Source organism: Zosterops lateralis (assembly GCF_965231275.1).
Source record: "Zosterops lateralis genome assembly, chromosome: 3".
Classification (NCBI taxonomy): Eukaryota; Metazoa; Chordata; class Aves; order Passeriformes; family Zosteropidae; genus Zosterops; species Zosterops lateralis.
Genome location: NC_139764.1, coordinates 36,404,617 through 36,421,168, shown reverse-complemented (window position 1 = coordinate 36,421,168; position 16,552 = coordinate 36,404,617). Strand labels below are relative to the sequence as shown.

Genomic DNA, 16,552 nt, shown 5'->3' with positions numbered 1-16,552 from the left:
ATTGAGTGTGAGGAGGAGATGGCTATTTTGAGAAAAGGTAACAGACGTGCTCCTCCAGCTGTACAGTGCACCCCTTCTCTACCTCCCTCAGTGGCCCTCTTTTCCATACCAAATGCATGATGCATTTCCATTTGGATGTGTTTTCTAGCCAAACTTTGAGATGTTGTACAACCACGTGAAACAGCTGCTGTCAAACGAGCTACTTCTGACACAGATGGAGAAGTGTGCTCTTATGGAGGCCCTTGTCCTCATCAGCAACCAGTTTAAGGACTATGAGCGACAGAAAGCTTTCCTGGAGGAGCTCATGGCTCCTGTGGCTGGCTTGTGGCTCTCCCCAGAGATGCAGAGGTATGGGTTATTTTTCTTTCTATTGGTCATTTCTTCTCCAACTTTGGAGCTTCAAGATATTGAGAAGGTGATGCTGTGCCCAGTAGAGAAACACACAAGCCATAGGAGGGTGGTGGGCTGCCTTTTGGCTTCCTGTGCTGTGGGCAGTCATTGTGATAATTGTTCTACAGTTCAGAAACTCGCAACATACTAAATGCTGTTTGCTGAAAAATTGTGGGTAAGAGTTGCTTAAGGTAATAAAGGAACATTGCCCAGCATGCTCAAAGCATTTGCAGAAAATGAGAAATAAAAGACATCCTTCTCATCCCCAGGAGAAGGTAGGAAGCTGAGATACCTTGCAACTCTGGGTAGCTGGGCATGCACAAGAGTTTTCCCAGCAGGGCTATCTTCATAAGAGATTTGAATCTTCTAGATCTCCATAGCCCAAGAGAACTGATAATGTTTGGAGAGTGTACACATCTCTGATGCTTTTTAATCATACTCCCATGTACAAGGTGGAGTACTACCTAGCCTCTGTAGCCTGCTCTTTATTTGTTTGATATTTATTGCCAGTGCAACGCTCTGTTTAAATTCCCTGGTACAAACAATAATCTCACTGCTGTCTTTTTTTGCTGCCAGAGTCCTCTCAGATCCTGAAGCCTTTATATCCTACGTGGGTGCAGACAATAAAATTGCTGATCCAGTCTTGGACGATCCTAGTGGCCTGAACCGGTCTAGAGTGAGTATCATTCCCAGGAGAGGTGTAATCATTAGTGAAAGAGACCTGCCTCCTTCCATCCCCCATTTCTCTTGTGATTACACACGAGGTCTCCTGATCATGTACATGATCTCTGAAAGCCTGTTGATTCAGACCGTGATGTGGTTTCTCCACATCTCTTGCTGCAGATAAGCTTTTGTGTGTACACCATTCTGGGAGTTGTGAAACGAGCTCGTTGGCCTGCTGCTACTGAAGAGGCAAAAGCTGGAGGATTCTTTTTGGGATACCTGCCCAGTGGAACTCCAATGTACCGTAATCCCTGCACTGAGCAGGTCCTGAAGCTTTTTGACAATTTACTTGCTCTCATAAGGTGGGTCAAGTTGACTTGAAATCATTTGTGTTGTCTTATAAATCTCTGAAAGCCAGACTGTGATAAATATGTGGAATGCTCAAAGCATGTTTACCCAGTGAAGCCAGCGGGAGTATGGGCTGGTGCCAGTGCCCAAGTACTGTTCCTGACTGTTCACAGTGGGGAATGGCACTGGGGAAACTGGAGCCTTCTGAATGTTCATTGGCCTGGCCTACAAGAGGCCATGAAAGCTAATGGGAGCTTGTGCTGGGGTTGCCTCCCCTACCTCCACTGCTATAGTTCTGCCCCCCAGTTAATGATTTCTCAGCTAACTTCTCTGCTCTGCCCTCAGCCTCTACAAGGCCACCCCTCCCATCACCACCAGGGCAGCCCCAGCTCTCATCGCATCCTGTTGACGTTGTTCTCTCTTCAGTGTTAAATTAAACTGGTTTTGCTGAACATGAGCAGCAGCCTCCTGGAGCACTGTCTGTCCCTGAAATCAGTGGATGCATACTCTCAGGCTGTTGCTACCATGCAGTGCCTCTCTGTGTGTCACCAGTGTTGTATAGGTCTGGGGCAGCCAGGGGAAGGGGCAAGAGAAGGCAGAAAAGGGGAATCCTGAATAACACAGTTCCCAAAATTATAAAGGAGAAGTGTCTCTCAGTGTTACCCATGATACTGGGATTTTGCCAGATTTTGGGACAGTTTTGTGAGATAATATGTTACATGCTTGAAAAATTGATGCTCTGTCTTTGGCAGGGGCCTCTTAAGAAAGAGCACTTTCAGGTCCACTTAGATTTTTCAGCTCCTGAGTTTGTAAGGGAAGGAGTCCTGTTACCTGAGCTCTGTCTATTCAAGTATGTTTAGTAGTCACCAAATTCAGGAATGTACTGCTTTCAGAGAGAAGCAATGTGCTGGACTGTTAGGACGAGCACATGCTGTCTTGCCCCATGCTGGCAGTGTTTCTCATCACTAAACTCTGTGTAGCAGAGTGTGTAGTACTTCAGCCAGTGACCAGGTAGACCTACAGAATTGTGCTTGAAGTGTTTTTGCCTTTTATCCTGGAAAGCTGAAAATCCTACTGATGAGTTTTCGGGAGGGGTTTGGTAGAGCAGAGTTGCCCTGAAGTAGCAGTAGCCTCATGCCATTTTATCCAGTGCCTGCCATGTGATATTGTGTGAGACCAACTAAACCAGTGCCCAAGGTCTGAACAGGCTGCAACAGACACTTTTTTCCTCGTGCAGTCACTGTTCCTGCCAGAACTTTTGCCTTAGTAAAATCACTTGGGATCTCTTTTACAACAAGCTTAGGAAACTGTCATCCAACTTCTGTCACTACTTCACTTCTATGAAGAAGCAGAAACTCTGTGCTTGGCTGTTTACCACCTCCAAGAGAACACATGAGCTATGTTCTCTATCCAGTATATAAAGGAAGAGGCTCTATGGCTGGTTTGGGCTTTTTTTGAGATAATGCATCTGTGTTATTCAAGCATCTCACCTGCAGACCAGAATATTTTCCATGTACATGGTAGTGACATGCATGGAGAAACGTGTACTTCACTCTGAGGTATCTGGGCGTTTCTTAAGGCTGGATGCTCCAACAAGAACTAATGAATGGTGTATTAAGAACAGATGATCTTTATGGTTCATATTTTCCCATTGCTGCTGCTGGATATGTTGGCCTCTGTTTGACAACAGCAAGCTCATACTTGTTCAGTGCAAGTGTTGATAATGCTTACATCTTTTTGGCAAAACTGGATCTTGTGCTATGGAACTTCTCTTGTGTTCTTTGCTGACTTCAGGTGCCTTTTCCGTGTATGTCTTCCTCAAGCTATCTTTAATATGGATCACACAGGAGAACGTGCAATCTGTAGCCACCTGTCAGCAGGCAGGAGTTGCAGGGATATGAAGAAGGCTGCCTGGCAGGAAAGCTGCCTGTGTTGAGGATGCCTTCAGGGATGCATTACTACGTGGGGATGGATGCTCCTCTTAGATCTGTGCCATTAGGCAGCTCTCTGTAGGGGAAAGCAGCATCCAGTGTTGACCACATGCTTATGTGGCACAGAGGTATGGAAATCCCTGCAGGCTGTGTTAGTTTGTGTGAGCAGAACTGCAGGTAGCAGTAGCATGGATCCTGCTGAGCAGCTGAACTGAGCAACAAGTCAGGCACCAGTGTGCTGACAAAGGGGGGCTTTCAGGCTGAGCAGGTGGGTCTGCAGCTCTCTGGACTGTGTGTGGCATTCTGCTGCTGTGTTAGCAGACAGAAGCAATGAAGCTGTTAAGCCTTTGGGCCTTTGCCAGGGTGGTAAGTAGCTTGAAGGTAGGTCATGGGTGAGATCAGAGAACTGAGAAGAATGAGGTAGTCCAGGTAATGGAAAAATAAGGTAGTTTTGAGTGGCATCTTGTTGTGCCTACCTGTATTTATCTCTGTGTTGGTAGCTGTATTTAATGGATTATTTTGAAGTTGCTTTATTAATCACTGCTTGCAGTTTTCAGAGTAATGATTCTCCTGTCCTCTGTGGTACCTCATTTCATTTAGGTGTTTTCTAGCTTCTGGCTTAAAACATTCACTCCTGAATTTAAACCCAAATAGTGATTTTCAGCCACCTTGGTGCATTTCTGCAGTCAGTAGCTGCATGTCCTGGTTGGTGCTGGGACTTTTATTATAAATCCCAGCCTTTATTGTGCTGGGATTTGCTCATGTTTTGTTACAAATTGGGTGCTCAGGCTCAGCAAATGCTTTACTTAGACAAAAGCATTTTTGGAACTCCTGATGACGCGATGCTGACATTGCCAAAGCATTGATGGTGGTGAAAGAATTCTTGGGTAGACATGGATGCTGTAGGCATTTTCATTGTAGACAGCTCCAGCCTTAGAAAAAGATTCTTCAGTCATGGACTGTCCTAAAAGACTCATCTTCTGGTTTACAAGCCATTCTCTCTAGGCATCAGATACTCTTTCTGGCAGAGCTGTGACCATCACTGAAAATTTCCCCAAGTCCTGCCATATCCTTTGCTTGTGTTTTCTAAAGCATAAATGTCTCTTGAAAATAGTTTTATTGTTTTCCTGTGTGTGGGGTGCTCAGGAGGGCTGATAAGTCTCAGCTGGAACATGTCTAGGGGCTGCATCATACATGAGGGCTGTTGGGTGCCTTTTTAACTCCCGTGGGGAGTGGGTGGTTGACCATTTTCTTTCCATTCCCACTGGGAACTTGCTAACATATTGAGAGAGCTTGCCCTGTAAGTGAGCATCTGCCTCCCAACTCCCAGACTTAAGAAAATGCTTCAAGGACTCTGAAACAAGCAAAGACAGTGACCACACCTTCAGCATATGACTGTTTGGCCTATCCTGCTGGAGTTCATGCAGTGTGATTTCAGGGTTCACCTTTGCAATTCCACAGTCCCTGCATGTGCCCCACTAGCCTTCTGCCCAGCATGAGGCAAAGCCAACACTGGCATGGAGTGAGCAAGAGACATACAAGAGATTATTTTAGTGGCTAGTGTAACCTTTATTTTAGGTTTCAGGACAGTCTCAAGCAGAAATTTACAGCTTTTTGAGTTAGTGGAGCAACATTAACCAGTGTGGAAGCTGAGCTCTTCCCTGGCCCTTCTTGGCAAAGCAAAATCAGCCTGTGCCCCTTTGAGGCCTGTTGCATGGTGTTAGATCCAACCCATGAATGAGAGTATGAGTCATTAAGAAGTCATTTGTGTAGCTCATTCTTACGAAGTTCACATACTTACCTTTCTCATGTGCATTGAGCAGGGAAGTATTTAACACTTGTAGAGAGAAACAGGATAGTTGCGGTTTTGGAGCTTTCTGCAAATGCAGGCAGACGTCATTGCATCAGGATTGCCAGAATTAAGAACACAGACCCAGAAAACCCCCAAAAAACAATAATTAATACATGAGTGAAAGCTGAGACTCTGGAGGACATCCTGAGGTCTGTGCACCCTCCCTTCCCCCAGCCATTCCCATGTACCCCTGCTTTGGGAAACGCTGCTCGAGGGGGAGATACTGAGTTGCCCTTGATCACCTCTAGCAGCAGGTACAATGGCATTGCAGTTTTGGAGGAGGCTGCAGGATTTGTGCTGTGTGCAGCTGGCGACACCCAGAGTGGAGGTCTGAGGTCTCAAAGGAGAGAGGTAGGTGAGAGAGACACCCCTGCCGAGTCCAGCTCTCAGTGTCAGTACCCTGGCTAAGAGAGGGGACCCATTTTGGCCTGGATGGCAAGAACCAGCCACCCATGGCTGAATTGGTGTCCCTTGCAGGTAGCTGACAGTGGCCACTTCCTATGATGTGGAATTGTTCCCAGCTGGATGTGTTGTCCAGGGGCCACTTGTGCTTGCTATGAGTAACATCTGATCAAACTGATGTTCTCACTAGAGTCTGTCCAATGCCACCTGTCATTCTGGGGACTGTGACCCATCCCTGAGGGGCAATGTGTGTATTTTGGAGCTGAAAAAGCCCCTCCCTCTGCAGGGGCCTTAGGTGCAGAAAACCTTTTGAGATGACAGAATCCATATCTTGTCAGTTTCAGAACTGCATTCTCTGATCCCTTTGGCCAAGCTAGTAAGTTGTTCCCAGCATCATCTGGAGAATAGCTGGGAGTTTTTACTGCCAGTGCTTGCAAGGGGTGGGATGAACTGAAATAAGTGGAAAGGGCAGCCAGGAGATTCAGGACATGAGGTGGAGTCACTCCATGTCTCTGTTGGGTCAGTTTCCCCAATATTTTTGCAGGTGGGGAAGGGGGATCCCATGCACATGTGCGTGGTCTCACCTTCCTCATCATCTGCCTCAGAAGAGCTGTCCACAAGCTGAAGGAGAGGATTCCACTGTCAAGGGCGAAAAGGAGTTGATTTACATGAGTATAAACCAAGTGCTCTTCTGTTTCAGGACTCACAACAACCTCTACATGCCAGAGATGGTGGCTAGGCTAGGGGATACATTTGCCAAGGCCTTGGACATGCTGGATGTGGAGAAGAACGCCATTCTAGGTAAGAAGCTTCTCTTCAGGAGGAATGTGTGGGCAGATTCCTAGAGATATGTGAGTTAGTGATCTGTCCATAACAGTAGACAGTGTCCATAACAGTGGAAGTGAAACAGGGCTGGAGGACCAGCTTCTTCATTGCCACTCAGCTGTGATTTGAACCAGCTGAAACTAAGACATTAAATAAGTTGTTGGTCTCAGACACCTTGGTTTCTTCTGCATGCATTGAAGGGTATGCTACCAAACTGCTTAGACCATCTCTGGGATGATGGTGGTTTCTGCAATATGGCATTTCAGGCTGCAGAGGCTGGAGGGTGCTGTAATTGTCTGCCTTTGAGTAGAATGAGTGCTCAGAAGGAGCCCTGAGTGCTGGTGCAGAGGCCTGTCCTGGAGGGCAAGAGCCAATTTGTGAAGTGTGGCCCTGGCATTTGTTTCTAGGCAGGGTATTAGAAAGAGGCCTTTGGAACCTTCTTAAAACAGGTTTGAGTTTGTGAACACAGAAGCCTTTCCAGAAACAAAGTGGCCTTGTGGATAAAGTGTGGATCATGACTTTGGAAATTAGGGTTTAATTTCAGGTTCTGACAGACAGTGAAATATTTTGGGGAAGTTGCTTTGCCTTTCTTTCTCCATTTCCTATCTATAAAATGAGGACATGCTTCCTTTACCTGATTTCTGTGACTTTAAAAACTGTCTGTGATCCCTTGCATGTAAAGCAGAAGGGCCTTGATCTCTGCTCTGAACTTTAATATCATAGTTCGTCAGTAGCTTGTAATCTTGGCAGAGAAAACAAACCTGAAGGGATGAGCTATTAGAGCTACAACTGTCAGCTTTGTTGCTGCCTGGGTTCTGATTGTTACATGGGGGTCACAGTTTTGGAGACGCACAGAACACACTGAAGGTCATGTGACAACAGCCAGCGTTTACTCATGGGCACCCCTTTTATAGGGAGTTCAAAATCCCTGTGCTTGAGCACCCCACTGGTCAAGGTGTCAGCACTGCCCAGCTCACTGGGCAGCTACATGTCTGCATTCAGAGTGGAATGGGATTGGCAAGAGTCCCCTGTTTGAGTTTGAATCTAACCTATCATTGCCTTACCTGGGGACTTGTTTCCTTCTATTCTTTAACTAGGCTAGGCAAGTTGGGTTTCTTGTTATGGCCAAATCTATCTGTACAGCTTCAGACCAGCTGTAGATGTGACATCTGATAGCTCAAGTAAGTTCTACTTTCGAGAAATAAGGCAGCTAAAACAACCTCAGTAGAAACACCTCTGCTCTGGGTGCAGCCACACTGACCCTGGCTGACCTCTCACTTTCTGCCCCAGGGTTACTGCACCACTTCCTATTTGCCAAGAGCTTTTCTTACTGTGGTTAGGCTGGCCGGGGCCAGTTGGGTATCTCTGAAGGTGCACCATGCTCTCTCATTAATATAACTGAAGTTTATTCCTTCCCACAGGTCTCCCTCAGCCTTTGTTGGAGCTTTATGACTCTCCTGTTTACAAAACAGTCTTAGAAAGGATGCAGGGCTTCTTTTGTACCCTCTATGACAACTGGTAAGAGCACCACATCTCTCACCACAATCCAGCACTGTACAGCCAAAGCAGTAGGTTATTGTGGGGTCCTGACTTCCTTTAGACTTAGACTTTTGATATAAGCTGTGTCCTGTAATATCCAAGTACAAGCTGCAGTGGTGGCCTATATTCAGTGCTTGTAACCTGCCATGCAGACATGGAATAGTCTGGAAAAAGTACCTCAAAATGGGGATCTGCTTTTAGCTCTTCTGCAGTTAGGTAGTCAGATTGGAGCGCTTACCTGATACCCTGATCTGCTTTGTCTCTTTTGCCACTTCTAATTATGTGTCAGGGTACATTAGCATTTGAAAGTACCTTGTAGTGCTTAAATGCTTAATTCATTGTCCCTCTGCAGATATCCCAGAAAATAAAGAGATACTGTGCTAAAATTCCTCCATAGTATTTGTTTAGGAGTGTGACAACTGTGTAGTCTCAAGATGATAGTACTTGTAGCCTTTGCAGCTCAGAGGCATGGTAGTTGTTATCTAGCAGACTTGTAACTAACTTGGTTTTTGTTGAAGTTTTCACATCCTGGGAAATGCAGGCCCCTCCATGCAACAGGATTTCTACACTGTTGAGGGTCTCGCCACCCAGCTCCTCAGCTCTGCTTTCAACAACCTCAACAACATTCCTGATTACAGACTGCGCCCCATGCTCCGTATCCTTCCATCACTGTCTCAGGCCAGCTTGGGAGGCTCTGAAGACATAAATTTAAACCCTACATAGTTTTCAGTGTGGTCAAGACAAAGAAGGGTGATTGAGGAGGTAAACAAAGGGGATACACCTGGTGTAGATGAGGTATGAGCCTAGGAGGGCACAAGCAGAAAGAGCAGTGCATGGGGTCAGAATAAATGCAAAGAGTTTGTACAGTTCTGGAGGAACTGTAAGAAGTGAGTAGTACCTTCTGAGGGGCAAGGGGGCTTGGATAGTGAGGAGCTTGATGTGCTTCTCTGGGAGATCATGTGAGTTCCCTAACCTATTTTCCAGGGCTGGACATTTAGTCTCACAGGTAGGAAATGGGTGCTAAGCACCCTTAACTTTCTCAGCTGAACTGTCAGGGGAAAGAGCTGAATAACTGATGTTCTTGAGATGTCAGTTGTTAATTCAGGGCTGTGAAAAGATGGGCTTCCAGGTATCAGTCCCTTGGCCTCCCAGTGGGATGGGCTGGCTCAGGCGCTGTGCTGCAGACTCCCTAGCAGCTGGCTTTGTGTTGGATCTCTTCCTTAACTGGTCTGTGCAGGTGTGTTTGTGAAGCCCTTGGTACTTTCCTGCCCCTCAGAATACTATGAAACCCTTGTCTGCCCCATGCTGGGACCACTCTTTACCTATCTGCACATGGTAAGAATACAGCTTGTTCAGTGCCGGTTCCTTGACAGCCCTGACTCCCTGTAGCAGCTGGCAGCAATATGTGGGAATGTCTGTCTCTACAGAGCCAGCAGAGACAAGGGCAGAGTCTTATGCTTAATGATTTTGATGGTGTTTAGGGGTGGGCTTTAAAGTTCATTGAACCCTGGCTGTTGCACAGCACCCCTTGCTGTGAGTTTAAACCTGTGGACATGAACTCCTCAGCCTGCAGCCCTGAGACTTTTTGGGTTTGTTTATGGGGTTTTTTCCCTGTATCCTCTTATTTTCATGACTGCTAATCCACATTCCAACACACTTGGTACCAGTTCTCCTGCTATTCAAAATGGATCTTGGCGTGAGAGCTGTGTTTAAAGCTCTTATGCTTCTGCCAGCAGATACTGCTTGGGTCTCCTTGCATTGTGTCCAGATTTAATCATTCCTTTTGTCTTGAACAGAGGTTGTCCCAGAAATGGCAGGTGATCAACCAGCGAAGCATGCTCTGGTAAGCTTCCACCCCTTTGTACAGAGGGAAATGGGGAATGGGATGGAGGTTTGGTCTTCTACGTGGCCCTTTGCCCAGGAACAGCTGTGCCAGCAGGGGCTGGAAGACACACTGGTGACTCATTCCCTGTATTTGGGCGGAGGGGATACTTGCAGACATTGGCTCCTGTCAGACTAAAACCTGTTCTCTACAGTGAGGATGATGCTGCAGATGACAACCCCGAGTCTCAGGAGATGCTTGAGGAACAGCTGGTCAGGCTGCTGACTCGAGAAGTCATGGATCTCGCCAGTAAGTGAAATCAGGCTAGGTCTCTTGAGATATTTGGGAAGTTTTCCCTGGAGAGGACAACAGGAATTCCCAGTTTACAGTAAAACCTAATTATAACCATCAGTAGTATATAACATAACCATGAAAAGGCAGATATGAGACACTCCTGCCAAAATCTTAGCTAAAACCCAGTGAGAGATGATTTAAAACCTTCAGAAGAGAGATTTCTTTATTTTGTTAGCTTTTAGGGCTCCATGGTTTTGGCACCGTTTCTTTGGCACAGGGAATTGGGTTCTCCCATTCTGTGCTTTGGAATCCAGTATGGGGCATGGATTTGTGGAAAAGCCAAGTGTAGAGCAGTTTTGTTGCTGGCAATTACCATGTCTGTCTAACCAGACATAAGGAAAGAGTCCCTCCCCCAAAACAGTCTCCCTTGTGTTCCCCTTCTCCAGCATCATTTTTGTGTCAGCATGGTTTTGTGCAGGGAGGCTGGGAAAATTGATTCCACAGAGATTACAGATCTCAATCTTCTGTCTCCTTTCTTGACTGGCTTTTTTACTTTAAATCTGTGTTCTTCTTGGGTTATGGGCTTCAGATGGTTTTGCACATTCCTGGTTCTCAGTAGTAGGAAGCAACCACTGTGCAGCAGGTTCCACTGTGGGAAGGTGCTGTGGGTGAGGTGTTACACCCTTCCAGGTAGTGCAGTATTGAGCTTTTATACTGGGCTTTCTGATTCTTCAGATTCCCTGTAAGAGCTGGGGGAGCTTAAAGCAACTGTGAGCCCATCAGAGTCTGTAAAATAATCTCTGCATGTTCTGCACTAGCATCTTCCCTTTTCTGCTCCTCTGACCTGCAACTGTTTTTGCAGCTGTTTGCTGTGTTTCTAAGAAAGGTGTTGAACAGAACACTACTGCTGCTGTAGATGGAGATGGTAAGTAAATGCCTACCTTTCCCTTTCCTGCCCTTGGTGTACACAAAGGCTGTTCCTTTCCTGTCTCTTGAGAGGGAGGCTGGGTTGATGCTGGAAGTTCTGTGTCAGGGGTATAGGTTTGGTAAGAAGCCTTCAGCTCTGTCCTGCCCAGCATGTCTGGGGCCCACAGAAGAGCCCAGTGTAGCCTGGAAACTAATGTGCTGTAGGGTTCACAGGTGGCATATTAGAGCAGCTGGTTCTTAAGGTTCTGAGAAGTGAGCTGAGGAGCAGAGGGGGATGTGAACGGTTTCCCAAGAGCTGAAGGTAGCCAGTTGCATGCCCCTCCTGTCCCACAAAGGGTGGGTGCATTTTGCTTGAAAAGAGATGTTCTGGGTAAGCTGTGCCAGGACACTTGTTACGTTGTGCTACAGTGTGTCCCTGAGAGTGACCAGCGCTTTGGGGCTGGTGCGCTCTGCTAATAAAGGACTGACAAAAAAGGTGAGGAGATGGGATCCCGTCTGGAATCTGAGCGCTGTTTATTGTCAGTGCATGCATCGTGGGGAAGCCTCGAATGTGTTCCAGGGACGAGAGCCAAAATGGGGCTCTCTCTCAAAAAGGATCCAGGGTTATATAGCAGAGAAGATGGGCAATCTTGAGGCTCATAGTCCAATAGGGATAGGGAAAAAGGTGCAGAGGGGTGGCTAGGAACCAAGGGGACTAATGAGATCACAGAGGTGGAACACTGTGGCAAAAATAACCCAGTGGGGTTGAAGAGAAGGAAGAACATTCTAGGAGGGGTGCATATATGGTGAACGGGGGCTGACCAGGGTGACATAACTTGACAAAACAATGGAACAACAAAACCTAAAAAATATTAACATGTGGCTGCAAAGGCCCATGGGAAGAAAGTTCTTCTCACCCTAGTCTATAAGGGTATCCCTCCTGGTGGCAGGCCCCTGGGCCTCCACAGACAGATTCTGTGTCTGTCTCCTGGCTCCCAGCTTAGTTCTTGCATCCTCCCTGTGTCCCCCTCAGTCCTTGGGAGGCCAAGTTCACAATGCAGCCTTTGCTCTGCAGATGATGAGGCGATGGCCACGGAGGTGACTCCCCCTGCCAACGCAGAGCTCACTGAGCTTGGCAAGTGTCTTATGAAGCAAGAGGTAAGAGTGTGTGCTCTGACTGCCACCACCTTTTCTCAGTAGTCTTTGTCACACTTGTCTGCTCTGCAGCCAGACACTGCTGCAGAGATCTAGGCTGCTGTAATGTTCCCAATATGGGAATCACCTCTTGGGAACATGCAGGGCTTCTAAGGGACTTGCAGAAGCCACAAAGGAAATGAGGGTTGGGATCCAGGTATAAAATACAGCTACAGAGCTCCAGCCTTTCTGAGGAAGAGGCCCTGGGCATTCAGCCCCCAGGGTGTTCCTTGGCTCTGCCTTCATGCTGGGCCCCAGTCTTCATGAGGAAGAACTTCATCCAGCTTTTTTTTTTTCTGTAAAATCTGCCTGAGGTGATACAGGAGCCACAGTGCTCATACCACCCATTGTGCAGAGTACCTTTATCCCATTATTTCTGTATTCTCTGCTGTGGATGCCTCAGAAGCTCTTGTAGAAGCTTTTGCAGCAACTTGAGAGTAGCAGCTGAGGGGCGTCCATGAGTGCTCCAGAGTCTTTCCCAGGGAAATGAAGGGAGCACGTTAACACTGGTCCCTCATGGTAATGATGGGGGTAAACACCTTCTGCTGGAGCAACAGTAAGATGCAGAATTCTCAGAAGCTCCTGCAGATTCTCTGGATTGCTTCTTGGCTCCTATCAGGTTTGAATGCTAGAAATAGGAAAGTTCCTCTGACTGGTTTTCCTCTCTGACTGCTTTTCAGGATGTTTGCACTGCAGTGCTGATCACTGCCTACACATCCCTGTCCTGGAAGGACACCTTGTCCTGCCAAAGAACCACAACACAGCTTTGCTGGCCACTGCTCAAACAGGTACCTCTGGGAGGAAGAAGGGATTAGTTCTGGCAGGGTTGGAAGAGGAAGCTCTGAATGTCGTGAGAAATGTGGCCGCTTCTCCCCTGGCCTCTTTCTCCCTCAGGAAGAGCAAGCTGTTGCAGAAAGGTGGTTATGTACCAGTATCTTGCTTCAGTGCTGACAGTGCTTCTTCCCCAGGTGCTTCCAGGAAACCTCCTTCCCGACGCTGTGTCCTGGTTTTTCACAAGTGTACTGAAGGGCTTACAGGTACATGGGCAGCATGATGGCTGCATGGCAGCTCTTGTACACCTGGCTTTCCAGATCTACGAGGCCTTGGTGAGAAATTCTGTTCTTCATCCAAATGTGAGGTTGAGGAATGTGAGGGGGATGGTGAAAACTAATCCCATGCCCAGTGGGTAGGGGCAGAGGAGTTAATGGCCCCAAGGAGGGCAAGGCTGTTACTCTCGCAGAGCTGTGTTAATGGTACTTCTCCATGCAGCGCCCTCGCTATGGTGAGCTGAAGGCAGTGATGGAGCAGATCCCAGACATCCAGCTGGACTCTTTGGAACAGTTTGATTCAAAGCTTCTCAACCCAACACTGCAGAAGGTGGCAGACAAGCGCCGGAAGGATCACTTCAAGCGCCTCATCTCAGGTTGCATTGGGGTAAGTGATATCCTGGAGGAAAATTTCACAGCTGTATGATGCAGAAGTGATGCCTGCCTCTCACCAACCATCCCCCTTCCCAGCCAGGAGGCTGTTGCACCTTGTTCTTCATGTTTGTTCTGCCTCTCTTCACCCTGGAGGTCCAGCAGACTGAGCAGCCCCTCCAGCAGTGGCCTGTCACTGAGAGGCAGTGGGTACCTTGCACAAGGATGCCTGGGGAAACAGGGTGTTAAAATGTTTGATGGAACCTGCTGGGTGGGCATTAGATTTTAGTGAGGATGGTGGTAGCAGAGCCTTTGACATTGAATAAGAAGCTGGGGAGCTGGTATTCTAGGTAACCTCAATGCCCCGGCACGTGGAAAAGGCCAGGCCTGAAATTCCTCAAAATGCAAGCACAGGGTCTGGGCCTAGGGATTGCTCAGAACCAGGGGCTCTGGATTGCTCAGGGGTTCTGATGTGCAAGGAAGCTGCCCCTGAGCCACGTGGGGGTATGGAGACAGTAATGACTGATGCCTGCCTGTCTGTCCCCTGCAGAAGCCCATCGGGGAGCAGTTCCGCAAGGAGGTTCATATCCGGAACCTTCCATCTCTCTTCAAAAAGGTGAAGCCATCACTGGAGACAGATGTGCTAGAAAACGAGGATGGAGAGGGCTTCAATGTACTCTTTGAACCTTGAGCCTGGGATGCTGCAGCCATCTCCTCCCCTACTCTATAAAGTGTCTCTCCTCATAGTAAGCACATTAGATTCTCCTTGTCACCGCCTCCACAAGCATTCATCTGAATAAAGCCCCTTACGGGTCCTGTCCCCTTCTCTTACATACACTGGGATGGGGCCTGCAGTGGCATTTGAACCAGTCAATAGTAAGCTCTTCCCCTGACTCCTTCCCCTCCATTGGATGAGCATTGTAAGACCTCTGCTTCTCTGCAAGGTGGGAGCTGAGTCCATAGACCTCTTGAGGGCAAAGCCTGACATCTTGTAGCCTCGGGTCACTTTGCTCCACCTCTTCATCCCTTGGGGTTTAGGATTAATGCAAAAGGCAGAGTAGTGTGCCATGTGAAAAGGGGCTACCCTAATCTTCCTCTGGGTGCTAGTAGCCAGGCTTTGTAGGGAACACATCGGACACTCCTGTCATGCTTATCAGCACTTGTCCCTAGCAGACTGGAATTCTGCTGAATCTGTTTCCCTCCAGAATGCTAAGCCTTGGGCTGAGGGCTGCGTGCCAGGAAGCCTAGCAGTGCTCTAGGATCTCCTGTGAGATCAGCCTTTCTAAGGTGCAACTGCTCTCTAGAAAGAGGCAGACACTGTCATATATATACATAGATATGTATAGATATGATCATATAACTTGTTCTACCCAGAGCCAAATGGAAGGCTTTTACTTTGTGCCAGCCTTTCTTGGACATCTCTCAGGGGGAGCAGGACATATTTTTTTAATTTTTTTTTTCATTTTCTCATGCCCTGTAGACTAGAACTTGGCCAGTGCAGGGTAAATAAAATCTGGACCAATACCTGAAGCACCTGCAATCTAAAAGGGATCTCCTCGCCCTGTTGCAGTGGAGGTGACAATAGCCCGTTTTTACGCAGTCTGGTACTTCTCAGAGAATTGCATGGTGGGGCAGGAGGGGTGGGCTTTATACTGCAGTTTACAGGGGGGAAGCAGGTCAGAAACTGGGTTTTAGATGTGGTGGGACTCTTATGAAGCCACTCCAGTCTGCAAAGCTGGTTCTTCTTACATGACAAATACTACACAATCTATCCTAGAGTTAGCGCAGGAGCTGGGAGAGTCTGTCCAGAGCTAGCTGGCAGTTTTGTGATCCAGGAGACAGAACAATAAACTGTGGTAGCTGGAGAAGTGATGTCTCCACATGGACAGACTGGACAAAAAGGCTGTGGTTGGGAGGCGTGGGAGTGCAGACAGGAAGAGCAGGCCTTGGGCATCCACTCACTCTCCTGCCCCTGCTGTTCCACCAGCACCCTCCACTTTCTTCCTAGCCTCAAACTTTTTTAACCTCTTGAGCTAACGTGGCTCCTGGCTCTAGCAAAGGCTGGGTGTATTTATTGTGTTGTGATATTTTTAACATTCTGTGACTTCATGCTAGACACAAGGGGTTTTTGTAAAATGGATTTTAAACCTTTTTTTGTAGGAATGTTTAAATCCAAAGCTGTCTCTGAACTGGTTGTGTTACACCTGAATGTCAGTAAAGCTATTCCAGTTTCATACACATGGTGTCATGTTTCATTTTTATTCTTGCATCTATTTCAGTAAGATCTGAGGCCTCTGGTCTGGCCAGACTGCCTGCCTGGAGATTTCTCAGTGTCCTTATTCCACCTACCAAAAAGGTGGCACCTTTGCTGGTGGTCAGTACACTGTCAGGGAGGGGATGAACCATTCCAGACTATATCGTTTCATTGAGGGGGGAAATTGCATTTTTAAAGTATATTGTCACTCACTGCTAGTTTATTTTAATTCTAAGTCCCAGCTTACAGCTTGAGGGGTATGTGTTGCCAAAGCAGAGCCCTTAGGCTATTTGAGAGTCTGTCCCATAAGCATGTGAAGAAATAGCACAGAGAAGGATAGACAGACAGACAGACAAACATGATATGCATATGCAGCATGTGCCTGGGTCTGCAGAACGGCATGGGACAGGTTGGGGTTGGAGCCAAGATGCCAAGTGTATCTCCTCTCTGCAGTATAGTCACCCTCACAGGATGTTTACACTCTAAGTAATTCTACCCCAAGAAAACAACTTTGATTCTATTACTTGCTAAAGTCTAGCACTATAGTGGGGATTGGCTTCAGCAACTGGGACACACCAATACTCCCACACATTTTCAACTCTTATCACTCAAACACGTTGCTCAATGCCCCATCTAAGCTGGCCTTGAACACTTCCAGGGATGGGGCATTCACAGCTCTGGGCAACCTGTGACAACTTACCTCCATTTACCCTC

The 16,552-nt window shown here is 47.4% G+C and overlaps 1 protein-coding gene across 4 annotated transcripts in view; it reads left to right on the top strand.

Annotated features, from left to right (window-relative positions):
• The window catches only part of XPO5 (exportin 5), a gene marked incomplete at its 5' end in the record, with an annotated part of 30,074 nt that extends 14,267 nt beyond the window's left edge, over positions 1–15,807 (top strand). For all 4 annotated transcript variants that reach the window (XM_083855965.1, XM_083855964.1, XM_083855963.1 and 1 more), the window contains 15 exons: positions 149–348; positions 967–1,066; positions 1,234–1,415; positions 6,287–6,387; positions 7,833–7,929; positions 8,469–8,605; positions 9,188–9,285; positions 9,747–9,793; positions 9,987–10,081; positions 10,929–10,991; positions 12,048–12,130; positions 12,847–12,954; positions 13,135–13,272; positions 13,436–13,600; positions 14,135–15,807. In XM_083855965.1, coding sequence (XP_083712091.1) covers positions 149–348; positions 967–1,066; positions 1,234–1,415; positions 6,287–6,387; positions 7,833–7,929; positions 8,469–8,605; positions 9,188–9,285; positions 9,747–9,793; positions 9,987–10,081; positions 10,929–10,991; positions 12,048–12,130; positions 12,847–12,954; positions 13,135–13,272; positions 13,436–13,600; positions 14,135–14,275 — 1,755 coding nt within the window. In that variant the 3' untranslated portion in view covers positions 14,276–15,807. The remainder of the gene's footprint in view (positions 1–148; positions 349–966; positions 1,067–1,233; positions 1,416–6,286; positions 6,388–7,832; positions 7,930–8,468; positions 8,606–9,187; positions 9,286–9,746; positions 9,794–9,986; positions 10,082–10,928; positions 10,992–12,047; positions 12,131–12,846; positions 12,955–13,134; positions 13,273–13,435; positions 13,601–14,134) is intronic.
• Between the last annotated feature and the right edge of the window lie 745 nt (positions 15,808–16,552).